The sequence below is a fragment of the Vipera berus genome (assembly GCF_964194415.1).
Source record: "Vipera berus genome assembly, chromosome: 1".
NCBI lineage: Eukaryota > Metazoa > Chordata > Lepidosauria > Squamata > Viperidae > Vipera > Vipera berus.
In genome coordinates this window covers 333658871-333673040 of record NC_138202.1, presented here as the reverse complement: position 1 = coordinate 333673040, position 14170 = coordinate 333658871, and the positions used below count along the sequence as shown (strand labels likewise).

Sequence of the window (14170 nt, the reverse complement as noted above, 5' to 3'; positions counted from 1 at the left end):
TGTTTATTTTAGTATTGTACCTACTAGAAAATTAAAATGTATAACTGAAAAAAACCCTGCTTCGATGTCCTTTTTCCCCCCAAAGAAGCTCTGCTTTTGGAAAATGTTTTATACAAGGTAAAACACAAAGTCACATCAAAAAGATTTTCTTCTAGCTCTTTGGCAGATTACATGGGTCTACAGCAGGGGTGTCAAACTCCCGGCCCGCAGGCTAGACGCATCATCCAGAAGCCACACCCACCCCATTGCCGGCAATGGCAAAACTGTCCCGATATGTTGCGTGACATCACGTGATGTCGCGAGTTAGACACGTCTGGTCTACAGTATTCAGTTAGTTGTTTATTACAAAGTTTTATGTATCAATCATTTCTATAGTACCCATAACAAAACAGACAAGACTGCCATATAATGGGGAGCCCAAACATGGGATAGACAGGATTTCAACAATTTGCAGAAGGTGAGGAGGTATTTGTAAACTTTAATTGCTTTAAGAACATCTGTAGCCAGCCTTCTGTATTCTAGTCCCATAGCCAGAAATTAATTTATTTATTTATTTATTTATTTATTTATTTATTTATTTATTTATTTATTTATTTTATTACATTTATATACCGCCCTTTCCCGAAGGACTCAGGGCTGTTTACAGGGTGATTAAAAAACCAAAATACAAAAGTTAAAAACAAATTTTAAAAGAAATTATATGTGTCCCTGTCTAAATAAAACCCCAGTTAAAATCAGGGCTAGCCCCGAGATTCTGCTTGCAGGTTGTTAGAAGCTGCCCTGGATTCACCTTACAAAAAGAACTGTGGTGCAAACATGTGGGGAAGCTACTTTATATTGTATGAGAGTTGATCCATCTAGTCAGCATCAAAGTATTTATGGAGAACTGCAGAACTGAGCGTTAGATCCCCTGGGTTGTGAGATATTACAGTGATGTTTATTAAACAGTTACTCTTAGCAAATGCAACTGGTTTATAAACTTTAAAGGGATATGTTCAGTAGTTTGACAAAATGTAGGACCAAGTCAGTGGTGAGATTCAAATATGTAAACAACCGGTTTTCTATGTGGATACCATTTCCGGAAGTCCATTCTGGGGCTGGGCAACAAAAAATTAGCTACCTGTTCTGCCAAAGTGGTGTGAACTGGCTGAATCCCACCACTGGACCAAGTAGAGGGGAAACCAAATGTTATCCCCTAAAAGAGATTTTTAAAAATAATTTCGGTATGGATTGATGCTATTTTAACATAACAATGGAATTGGTCCCTAAGACTTGCTCTGTAGCTAGGACTGGGAAATAAGAATTGCACATAATAATTATATAAAGAAGATGGGCGTGGAGAAGTGAATATAGGGTGGAAATCCTGGAAATGTCAGGCTATTTTTACATACATACATACCTACATATTGAAAATCATGTTTGAATGAACAATTAGGCATAATGAAAGAAACAACTCACTAAAGAATTAGTTTGAGTCCCGCAGAGACAAGTTCTTACAAATTATTTGAATATTAACTAGCTTGGAAGTGGAAATACAAACTTCCTAGATTTTTGACAATGTTCTGGATCATTAATTAAACTTAATTTAGGAGTCATAGGATGAGAGAGAACCTCTAAATCTTCAGCACCTTTTACTCCTAGCTTACTGAACATAGCTCTCAAAAATAAGCAAAGCAAATTGACATTGTACTTATTTTTAGAATATATATGTTAGTGAAAGGGTTAAAGCTTTTGTCAGATTAATGGAACAACACATGAGCTTTAAAGAAATGTATTAAGTACTGAAAGTTGGTCAGAAGTCCTAACTTAGAACACACAACAGGGCATGAACAACCAGTGATTCATCAGGACATCGTTAGGATTTAGGTTGGTGACCTCCCTAAATTTTGATGTGGCAATTGTCAGGCAAAAAAACCCACACGATGTTGACTTTAGGGAAGGAAATTAATCTGCTAACACCAGGCTTACATTATTTGTTATATGTATCCCACCTTTATTATTTTTGTAAGGCGACAAATATATAATACTCCTATTTTCCCCACGATACTCCTCTGAGGTGAGTTGGGCCGAGAGTGACTGGCCAGAATCACTCGGCCGGTTTTCATGCCTAACTGACACTAGAAATGAATCTCCTGGTTTCTAGCTTTGGTGCCTTAACCAGGTTAGAAACCATTTTAAAAAGCTTTAGTTAAGACCACACTTGGAATAATACATCTAATTCTGGTCACAATATAAAAAAAGATGATACTCTGGAAAGAGTGCAGACGAGCAATAAGGATGATTAGGGGACTGAAGGTTAAAACTTATGAACAACGGTTGCAGGAATTGGGTATGTCTAGTCTAGTGAAAAGAAAGACTGGGACAACATGACAGCAGTGCTCCAATATTTGAGGGCTACCACAAAGATGAGAGGGTCAACCTATTTTCCAAAGCACCAGAATGCAAGACATGAAACGATGGAAACAAAGCAAGGAGAGAAGCAACAAAGAACTAAGGAGAAATTTCCTAATAGAACAATTAACCAGTGGAATGCCTTGCCTTCAGAAGTTGTGGGTGCCCCATCGCTGGAGGCTTTTAAGAAGAAACTGGACAGCCACTTAACTGAGGGTCTCCTGATCAAGCAGGAGGGTAGACTACAGTAGATGACCTCCAAGGTACCTTCAAATTCTGTTCTAACCACTAAACAGCAATGCCAACTGGAGCAAACTTCACTAAGAAAACCATATTTGCAAAGAATGGAGGGTTATTTAGCTTACAAAAAAGGCAAAAGAAGTTACAGACTTAGGGGGAAAAGTTTGGACATTATATACAGTTTGTATGTAATTAGAAAATGGCTGGGGATCTGTTCAGTAAAATCTACACATTCATTTAAAGAAAAAATAATATACGAAAACCACAATTCCATAGCACCACAGCTCAATCTGGCATGATGAGCGAATTTAGTTTCATCAACGTGGCTTTTATCTTGAAAAAAAAAAAAAGAATAGAATTATAATTTTATCTATCTTGCATTATTGGGTAGATTTTAAATCCCTCAAAGGAAAGAAAAAGGTAAAAAATGTAAAGTTGAGAACCCTAAGATAGCATAGTTACACGTATAGATGTGTGAATAGGGCCTGAAGGTAAAGTATGCAAAGAAAGAAAAATAGTACAAAATCTGTTCACTTTATAGAATACATGCCGGACAGTATAATTGCATTTCTCTTTTAAGCAAGCAGAAACCTGGACTATGTGTATTGTATGAATCTTTCATTCCAATCTACTTAAACCAACAATTCTGAATCAATTGACTAAGAAAAGAAGAGGGGAAAAAGAGGAACAAGGCTTGACAGAAGGAAAGTATTTATTTAGGTAACATTTGTCACAGATATGGTACAATATTACAAGTTTAGTATATAATACAAGAGAGACCATTACAAACTTTACACTTCATTACAAGAATCTTTGGATTTTAGCATCTTTTAAAAAGGTACAAGCAACAATATTTCTGAAAACCAGTCTCAACATTTGTTCTTTATATACAGGCTCCCAACATTTACAAAATGACAAATTAACAGAAAAGACAATTGAGAAATAGCTTCTCAAAAACAGGAAGTTAGTGTCCAGGCAATGAAATGCTTTGGGTAGCATAGTGGGTAGAGTTGCTTGGAAGGTGAACTTTCCAAATACACGCTTATCTTCTGTTTGTAGGTCTTTCAGGATACCTTAACTGTGAACTTTAAGTTAGATGCACAGTAATGACAGTCATGAGAGGTCCTGCAAATACTGTCATGCTGAATAGAGTTCCATGTGTCTTTTGGCCTCAGTAAAAATGTCTTTCAAATGCTGATACAAATTATTATTAGTTTATCCCACTTTTCTGCCCAAAAGAAAGGCATTGTGACACTGAAAAGGAATGAAGAACCGTAAAGAGATGTTGCATCTATCTGCCATGAAGAATCTTTTCTCTCAATTTTCAAGCAGAGCCTACAGACAGGATTATGCCTTAGAATCATACAGGATGCTACATTCCACTGAGTGCCAATTGTCATTATTAAACATTGCCTAGCATGTAACAGTGCCAGATCAATGGATCCAATACATTAATTGGCAGCAATCCAGATTGTGAAAAATGTGTGCTAATATAAAAGGAAGACTTATGTAAAAGAGAATTATATAATTTTTGCATTGATTAATTTAAATTCCATTTTGCCTTGAAGTGACAAGCAGCCTGTTAGATAAAGATCTGATAGAGGTTTCCATTGGCACCCAGTGAACATTGGGGCTAAATGAGAATTTGAATTTGGATCCTAAGACCATTTAAGTGACAATTCCATACTATCTCAACATAGGACTTTTGTATATTGTCAGGGCAATTTCCAAAGAGAGACATTATGCTAGTTTCACAAGAAGAAACTTCCAACTGTATGGCTGACCTACTAATGTTGCTCATCACATGATATGGTCAATCTCTGCTCTGACATTTTACAGACAGACTGAAATAACATAGCCTCTTTATGAAGGCTCTATGGTGCACATGCATATTTTTTTAACAATTTCTAGTCTTCAAATCTTTTCCACAAAGGTACAAACTTTAACAAAGGAAGATGATGGCAACCAAAACATTCAGAATGGGATACTGAACCATACACACTGAAAAAAAACGAGCTTGTTGTATGGAATCAATTGCCATGCAAAATGAGGGAAGTAGTAGGCACCTGGGAGGAGTAATGGTCAACCAGTTTTGAGCTAAGGCACCATAGTGTGGCCTGGTTAAAATGAAACAGCTGTGGCTATTGGAATTACATGTCATTTCTTGCAAAGCAGTGTCATAGATGCCTGTCACAACCATCATAACATTGTTTTGCCTAAAGTTGTTGGATGCAAATCATGTGCAAAAGGAATGCAGTAAGTAAAACAATTAGGTAACATTATTTGATATTTTTTTAATGTTTAAGACAGACTTCTTAGTTGCAGAGAAGTCTGGGATGGTGATTTTAGCAGAGCACTACAGAAAGCTTTTGCTTTAGAAGTTAATGGACGGAAACAAAAGGAATAGTCATTTCTAAGTAACAGTAGCAGCACATCAACAATATTTCAAAACCCATTTGAACAAGGGAATCACCTTTGTTAACACAGCTTCCTGATTACTCAAACTGGGGAAGCTTCTTCAGCTTATTCCACCAGATCCATCCCTGCTCTATTTGCTTTAAGAACAGAAATAGAGCTTAATTCAGAGAAAGGGGAGGGAAAGAGAAGAATCTCACTATTGGAAAAGAAAGCGCTGTCTTATAAAGTTCACTTTCATTGCTCCCTCAGTACGCTTTTAAATCAACACTTTCTTGTTTCCTCTTTCTTCGCTGTTTTTTCAAATGATTCATGAAAGCTAGTCTGCATTATAGTGTGCCTTGATTGCTGAATAAAATACAGATTACGTTGTTGGGGGAAGAAGTAGTTTGTAATTCCACACTGGAGATGGAGAGAGAGAGAGCAGGTAGAAAGATTATAGTGAACCCAAACTTACAAGTATCTAAAGCAGGGTTGTTTTTTTTAACCTGCATCCCATGGAAGCCTAGAATTTCCTGAAAACTTGATAGGATTATGTGAGAGGCTAAGGGCAAAAAAAAAAAAAAAGGTTTACACGCCAGTTTTCTAGCACTGGAACTCTCTCTCTTGATAAGGATCCTGGGATTTTTATTTTTTTTCAAAAACCAATAGGTTCTACAATGTAGACTGAAAACATTTGCAAATCACTGCCCTAAAGAAACTCTAAATTGTCCACAGCCTGTCAATATTTCTTGTGGGGCTAGCTCTGTTTTCCTTTAGGACAAAGTGCATGTAAATGACTTGGAAAAGGCCTGCACATTAAAAAAAAACAAAAAACCTTTCTACACTTTTGTCTTTTTTCTTTCTTTTTCTTGTGTACCTTTCCTGCTTTTTATTTTTATTAGTTTACGTTAATTTTTATGTTCTTTGTAAAACTTTTCATAAAAAAATATTTAAAAAATTAAAATACAACAGTAGGCAGTTAATCAGAAAGTAGCCATCCAAGTTGTAATTAAGCAGGACAGTGCTTGATCATTGTTCTAGTGTTTTTCACCCACCCAATAACAGTCCTGAAGGAAGGCCGAAATCTAAGAACGTTATTAGTGCATTGATATTAACAAGGCTTCAATGTACTTCATCCTGCCTGGATCAGCAGGAAGGTCTTAAGTTGTTTGTTCGTTTTTTAAATGATTTTTGTTTTGTTGGAACAAAAGACTGCTTGAAATCATGTAAATGTTCTACAACCATAAAATATTCCAATTCCATATACACAAAGAAAGCAAGAAAATGAAGGCTCTCTGGAAACTGCTGAGCTTTGCTACCAATTTCCTCAATCTCCTTAGCTGCAGCTTTAATTGTAAAACAGTTTTCTTCAGTTAGAAAATCAGATTAGTACAGAAGGAAGTAATTTAAGATGTAATAGTTAGATCAATTTCCTTAAGCTCACCAGTACAAAGAGAGTCTATTAGCAGCGTATGGAAGGAGGATATAAAAATATAGGTCATGAGAATTTATATGCTGCTAAGCAAGCCCTTAGATAGTCCAGCAGCTCCCCTTCTCTGTGTCTGTTATCTTTTGGTGGGTAGCTACATCCGTGGAGCCAAAAGATTTCCCCTCTCATTGGCATCATTTAGATGTGACTGCCATTGCCCAATGTTCTCCATAAAATCCCTCTGCTCAATTTCCAACCATTTTACTTTGGACATGCCTACATTCTTTCACAAGAGCATCAGAAGCCAGATTATCCAAGGCCAAATCCCTGGCCCATGTAACACAGCTTCTTGGCAATTGTTCTCCAGAGTGTTTGTTGAGCAAGGACCTTTCTCAGCACTCTCTGTAGCTGGGTTCAACCTGGAACCTACTGCAGGCAAAGCATCTGATTCACCCCTGAGCTATTACCCTCATTTTAAAAATAGCTAAACCTCATTCTATCTGGGCAACAAAGCTAATTTTATCTCCCTGTTGGGACTTTTCCAAAAGAGATTTTCAAGCCATTGAGAAGCCATTTCTGGCTGAACGTTATGCAGATAAGATCCAATTGCACCCATGAAAATTACGCACACCATTTAAGTTGTAACCTCAAAATCCTGCAGACATTTATAACATATATTCATTTTGAATTCACCCCCTCTTCTTCCATAGGAAGAAGACAGTGTGAGTATACGGAAAGAAGCAGATTATCCTGTTCTATGTGTGTTTCTGTGCAATGGTAGGCAGTGGGTTGATTGTAAGTCGCAAGGGATTCCCTATACCTCTTTTTAAAAAGAAAACAATAAATAACAAATAAATATACAGTTCTAGCAACATGGACAAGGATAGTTGACCCAGGTTTATGACTGGGGAAAATCCAGATCATAAGGAAGGCCCACTCTACCTCTAGGGCTTTGAATTCCCTCTTTGCATTATGTCACTTAAAACAAAGGCAAAGAAGGCCACATGCTGAGGTTTACTTTATAAATACAAAAGCACTGAAGGGAATGCTGAAAATAATAATAGTAACTATATCTTTAACAACATGAAACAACAACATCTGCCTACCCCAGGTCCTTGGGAAGGACATGATAGGTTGATAAAAAAGTCAAATCCAATCTAAAAATCTGGCTGACTCTGCAACCAACCATTGTAATAAACCACTAGAGAGAAAAAAAAGCAAAGCCTTTTCCTATTTACTCTCCCATTTAAATGGAAAAGGTCAGATATATTAGACTGTAATCACAGGTTGGATTAGGAATTTTTTAAAAAAAGAAAAGCAACATGCATGTAGCCTAGTCCCAATCGTCATTCCAGTAGAGTGAGCGGCAATATTTTTCCCAACAAAAACAGTTTAAAGATCATAAAAGAAGTCTTAAAGACAGGCACTTTTTCCAATAGGCTGTGATCTGCCAAATTCTGATCCTCATTGGTTTGCTGTGGTTTAATGATGAGCCTTGGAATGACAACATTTTGATAGTAAGCAGCATTTGGCAGCCTTTCTAGAAAATAAGCCCTGCCAACATCTCTTAGAGATGGTTTCCTTTGAATGGCTGGGGAATGAAAGGAGAGATTTGGAAAACTACACTGGGAAAGGTCACCATTTGCATCAAGAGTCTCATTTTACTCCATCATAACAAAGGTCAACAAATTTCAGTAAAAAAAATTAAGAATACACATATGACACACATCAACCATCTCCTCCAAACTGGCTTAGTAGTGCAAAGAATGGCAAGGAAGGAAGGAAGGAAGGAAGGAAGGAAGGAAGGAAGGAAGGAAGGAAGGAAGGAAGGAAGGAAGGAAGGAAGGAAGGAAGGAAGGAAGGAAGGAAGGAAGGAAGGGTGGGTTAGCTTCACACAGTAGTGTTGCGAGCCAGGCAGACATGCCCATTGGGAGATGCTCTCAAGTAGCCCATGATTTCCTGTTTTCTGTATTCTTTTTACTCTTCTCACTCCTTGGAAGTGATCCTCCTTCTGTCTTGGCTAGAGCAGTCAAAGAAGCCAAATTGGAGGCAGAGCCTGAGAATGTGCCGCTCCGCCGATGCTCAGTCCCAGTCCCAGTTGTGCCCTGCAATTTCATTCCAGCACTCCGGCGCCTTGCAGAACCTGTAGCTCTTTTGACTCGACTTGGCTTCACAAGGAGCCCATATCCTGGATTGCATTTGAAGTACTGCCGGCCTCCAATTGAGCCATCATTTTTACCTTTGAGATAAAAGATTTTATTTGAAAAGGGTTGTTTCTTGAAGTCATAAAATAAATGCATTTGGCTAAGGATACTGCCCTGTGGTTGCCAGGTAATAGGTAGTTCAATAAAATGTGTTGTCTGATGACATAGCATCCCATGGCAGCATTTGGCTACACATAGAATACCTTCCTAGTGGATCTTCCACCTTCCTCTACCACCAATGACACTTCTTGGGTTGTTCCATAAAAATTACATAGGAAAGTAAGCCTCTCCTTCCTGCTTACTGAGATGGAAGTTGCATAAATTATTTCAGAGAAATGCTGCAGTCCTATAATAAACATTTTATTTTATATGGCCTATTTTCAGCATGTTGCATATTCAGCATTTATTATCAAGACTTTTATCTTTATATGGAAGCTCAGAAGCAGAGACAGAAGCCCCTGTCTTTGGATTATCCTTCCCCAAAAGGCAATGCAGGCCCCCCCACTCTCCTGGTCTTTGGGAGGAGTTTGAAGACTCATATGGGGCTTGCAGAGAACTATGCAACCTTGGGTTTACTTAGTGCCCAGAAGGTCCTCCCCACCCATTAACTTTAATTATTCTAGCCTTGACTTTCTTTTATTGATATAATATTTTATATGACTTTTCTGTTTTTAATTGTACACTACCTAGAGTTACTTTATTTACCTAAAACCTAATAAATAAATAAATGAATTCAATTATAGTATCGTTATGTTTTCAAGCTTTCTTTACATATTTAACATACAAAGTTAACCCTGATGGAATTGCTGTTTCACAATCACAGCTTCTGGTCATATGAAGCTGCCCACTTCTCTTAGCCTCTTCTGGCTACTATCACTAATTCATCAGGCCCTTTCCACAACTGCAATCTTTGTTGTAAACTGAAGCAGGCAAAGTGAACCCATCCATAATGTTGTGGATGCAAAATGTGGGTTCTGCCACTAAGTAATGAAACGCTTTACAATCAGCCACATTTCTACGTGTGCTCTGGATGAGTCACCAATCATTCTTGTTGAAGGAACTGTATCTGAATGCAGGCCCATTCCTTTTTCTCACTATAGATCGATTAATGAACCTATCCAAGTGGATGGTGGCAGAATTTCAAACAATACTGGACATTAAGGAGAAAGGCTCACCATACTGGTGACTTTTCCCACCTGCACTGCTCTACTTGTCTTAAGAAAAAATTCTATGTGTGCCTGGACTTAAACTGGGGAACAGTGAAAGAAACTAGACAAGACTTCAGTGAGAGATAAAGGTCTGAGTGAATCACATGTGGATTGCGGGAAACAAAAACAACTATCAAAGCCAGTCACAAACACTTCCTGTACACCTTACAACATTTCTCAACAATTACCTGATGGGAAATCCAACTCGACTCCAACCCAGGTTCCGTCCTGGAAATCGGTTGGACCAACGTATCTCACGGTGCCCATTTTATTTGTGCCAACAGTTACATATTCACCTTCTTTCAGCCAATCTGGGATTTCATTGGCTTCTTCTGAGTCAGATACTGCTGCATCCAATTTCTCTTCAGAACCAGCATCTATGCTGTTGTTCTGGTCTGAGTCTTCTGAATTCTGTCTGTTCTTTTCTTCCTCTGAACACAAAGAGGCTCCCGAATCACCACTCAACATACTGGAGAAAGACTTGAGTTCTGATGTTCGTACTCTTTGGATTTTGAATGGAGAAGTTGTAGTGCTGGACTGAGAAGACAGGTCAACTGTAGCCTGAGACTTTGAAGGTCCTGTTTTATAAATGGGAGCCTCCTTTGTGACAGAAAGAGGGTTCTCCGATGGTAATAAGATGGTTGTCTGTGTCAATTGTATTTGTTTCTTATTAGAACAGCAATTTGTATCCTCAGTAACTAGGGAGATAGAAACCTGATCTTTATTTAGAGTAATGGCAGAATCTACAGGTCTTAATTTTAAGTTGCCATTATGGCTCACTTTGTCCTTGTCCTTGTCTATTTGATCATCTTTAAGGCCAGGGAGAACTGGATCCCTCGTTGAAAGAGAATGGCAACACTGAGAAGCTAAATCAGAACATGATTTTATAGGACCATCTGTTGAAGACACTACCTTAGGAGTTGTTGAAGTTGGGGGGGCATCAATTGTGATTGAGGTTTGACTACTGGGTTGAAGATGGGGGTCATTTCCTGATACAAGTGCTTCAGAAAGGGTTGCTGTAGAAACACTGTGTGAGAAGTATCCACTAGAGGCTTCACTCAAGGGACTTGGTGGACCCTCCTGAGAATCTTGTGCTTGGATGTCCACTGTGGACTGCTGTAAAGGCACTTTGGTTGATCTTTCAAGGTTCTTCTCCAACTCTGTCAACTGCAAAGCCACCTCAAAAGGTCCTTTGCTTCCTTGTCCTTGGGTAACCTGAAGCAGAAAAGGGTCAGAGACTGTCAAAAGTTACATTTTGGAAAACATAAAACAATACAATAAAGATAAACTGGACATTTGTTTCTTTCTAATTCATCTTCTGTTACCATATCTGAAGAGGCTTGCAACATTTTGATTTATATTTTGAAGGAAGCTGAAGATGAAAGATGGATTTGTATAAGGGCAAACAAGAACAGCCTTCCAAGATCCATCTGCTTTTTATTCCATTTCTAACAATGCTTAGTCAGAGGTGTCCATTGATGCCCAGCATCTAGGATTCTAAGACACAGTTTCTGTAATTTAAAGAAGCACAGAAAGCATATTCCTCTCCCTGTACTTCCTTGTGCTGTTGGTTTTTTTCCCTTCCAGGAAGCATATACATCCCCCCCCCGTGTAATAGTATGTTGGAGACTGGGCAAAGTGACACTGCCAAACGAATGGCTGGGTAACGTAGCCTGTGGCTGGATAGTGGGTCCACAACTGGAGAGTTTTTCGTGCTATTAAGGAGCTTGAGTGGGGGGAGAATTGTATTTTCATTTTAATGTAGTTTTACAATAAAATAAAATTAGCTGATCTGGTCATGTTTCCTGACTAGTCTATCGCAAAAGGCTAACATATTGTTTTCAATTGCTACTGAATGTATAGTAGATGGACAGGGAGAAGAAAGTCCCAGCATATCATGCAGGAATTCTTATACATACAACTCAAAGGTCTTGCATTCATTAATACCAAGTGTCCATAAGTTCCTTCCCCCATCCCAATAAAGAAAGCTTCACCCAAAATGTGAGAATTCTCATACTCTGAAGAGGGCATGATTTGGAATAAAAGACATTCAAAATTAACACTGATATCCAAAACAGATAAATGTATCAGCTTGTGGAATTGCATACTTTAGTTATTGGCTCATTTATTGTTTTATTTTATGCATTTTACAACTTGTAACCCACTTTAAGATCCTTAGGGTGATGGGGAAGGTAAAAATATGTTAATAAATAAGTATTAGAAATAAATAGTATGAATAACACTTACTAATGAGTGTATGGCTTATTTCTATGCTAGAGTATTAACAGGTTCAAAGGTGGCAGTCTGGCTAATAGGCTGAAGGTCTAGTAGGATTAATATATAAATGCATATAGCATATGAAATATGACACCTATTATTTACTAAAAGATCGTTTATATTACAGAAAGATATGTTTGCTGTTTGAAAGAGGCAATTTATGTGAAGTGGGGAAACAAGCCAGATTTATAAGTCTCTCCCTGTCATTTGGCTTAACTCACAGAAGATATAAATCATCATTTCCAAGACAAGTATCATCTTGTGTAACTTCATATGCCAAGGATGGCTTCCTTCCCAAAGTGTTAACCGCAATACCACAAATACACAACTTTCAGAATTAACGACCCTTTCTATGCTTAACAGTTCATAATATGCATATGATATATATACCCACACATACATACACACACAATATAATAAATATGAAGTAGACCAGCCAATTTTGAAAAAAAACCATGGGCTTTTGCCAGCCCATGCCTTCAGCAAACTCTTGAGATCATGATTTTTTCCCCAATGTCTCCTGGTAAACTTTGATGCATGTTTATTTTCTATTACAGTCAGCAACCTTAAATCTTTGATTTAAGGCCACACGGAAAGGAATATTTCTGCAGAAAAAGGTAGGCAACCCTTACAAGAGAACCTTGAATTATAGTGTAGTAGAAGCAACTGAAGCAAGGAAATAGACTCCAAGATGATATTTGCAAAGGAATAATCATAACAAAAATTGTGAATCACCTGATATTATGCAGAGTAAAGTGTGCTATTATCCAAGATAAGGAGATACAGCCACCAAACCTGGCTTCCCGTTTCTTACTCCGCTGCATACCTACAACTGCTTACTTGGCATTGTAATGCAGTTGTGTACTTGCTGGCCTCTGGACACACACTAGTGGTGACATTACAACAAGAGGATAGTGATAATTCAGCAAGATTTAGATATTTTTCTGTGAAAACTAAGCAGTTAGAATGGCTGGCTCATGCAGAATCAAGGCATAAACTGGAATTTCCATTTCTGATACTGAAAGCTTAATATGCATGGGGGCTTAGTAAGGGTAATTCATAGACAAATGTCTCCAATCTGCACCATCAGCATATAAATAACCATAAAAGCTTTCTGTGTGTTTTGGAGAACTCAGTTCTTTACTGATTCTAGTAGTAGTTTTGTTATTACTGTTTCCTCCATCTCCATGTAAGAATAATGTAGTTATTCAGCACCATGGACAGTTCAGAAGGACCCACCTGTTGGGTTTTTACAGGACTGGCATCAATTGTGGCAGGCTGAACCATAATTCGTGGGACTGGCTGCAATAAGAAAAGACATTCCTTTTGTATTAATCTCTGAATGACTGAAAAATTACTCAAACAACAGTAGAAAGTTACTTATTTCACAGGCATCATAGTTTAGGCACAATGAGACCTGATAGCTCAGTTCCCTTATAATGCTAAATTGAGTTTATTTGAAGTAAATTCTTTTATGACTTTATGTGCAGATTAAGCTGTTACAATTTGCTCAATATCAGAGTTAAAAATCTGAACTCAATGAGAACACAGTATTTCTCAAATATTTCACACTATACTTATTTTAGCTATTGCGGGTAACAATAATACTGAAGGGTAATACTCCCCTATGCCTCCCCCATAAGCACCTTTCCAAGTATTATCAGTCCCTGTTTGCCTGAGTTGAAAAGACTGGACATTCAGTGTAGTTTCATTTTTTGAACTGAGAATTCTTGTTACTACTTGTTCTCCATTTAGATTACATATAGGTAAAGGTAAAGGTTCCCCCGCACATGTGTGCTAGTCGTTTCCAACTCTAGGGGCCGGTGCTCATCTCCGTTTCAAAGCTGAAGAGCCAGCGCTTGTCCGAGGACGTCTCCGTGGTCATGTGGCCGGCATGACTAGACGCCAAAGGCGCACAGAACGCTGTTACCTTCCCATCGTAGTGGTCCCTATTTTTCTACTTGCATTTTTACGTGCTTTCGAACTGCTAGGTTGGCAGCAGCTGGGACGAGTAACAGGCGCTC

General features: G+C 38.1%; 1 protein-coding gene across 2 annotated transcripts in view; it reads right to left on the bottom strand.

The window, feature by feature from the left end:
- Positions 1-3331: 3331 nt before the first annotated feature.
- KIF13B (kinesin family member 13B) overlaps positions 3332-14170 on the bottom strand; it is a 158933-nt gene continuing 148094 nt past the window's right edge. For both annotated transcript variants that reach the window (XM_081312970.1, XM_081312971.1), the window contains 3 exons: positions 13386-13448; positions 10058-11084; positions 3332-8696 (listed from right to left, as the gene is read on the bottom strand). In XM_081312970.1, the coding sequence (XP_081169096.1) occupies positions 8398-8696; positions 10058-11084; positions 13386-13448 (1389 nt within the window). In that variant the 3' untranslated portion in view covers positions 3332-8397. The remainder of the gene's footprint in view (positions 8697-10057; positions 11085-13385; positions 13449-14170) is intronic.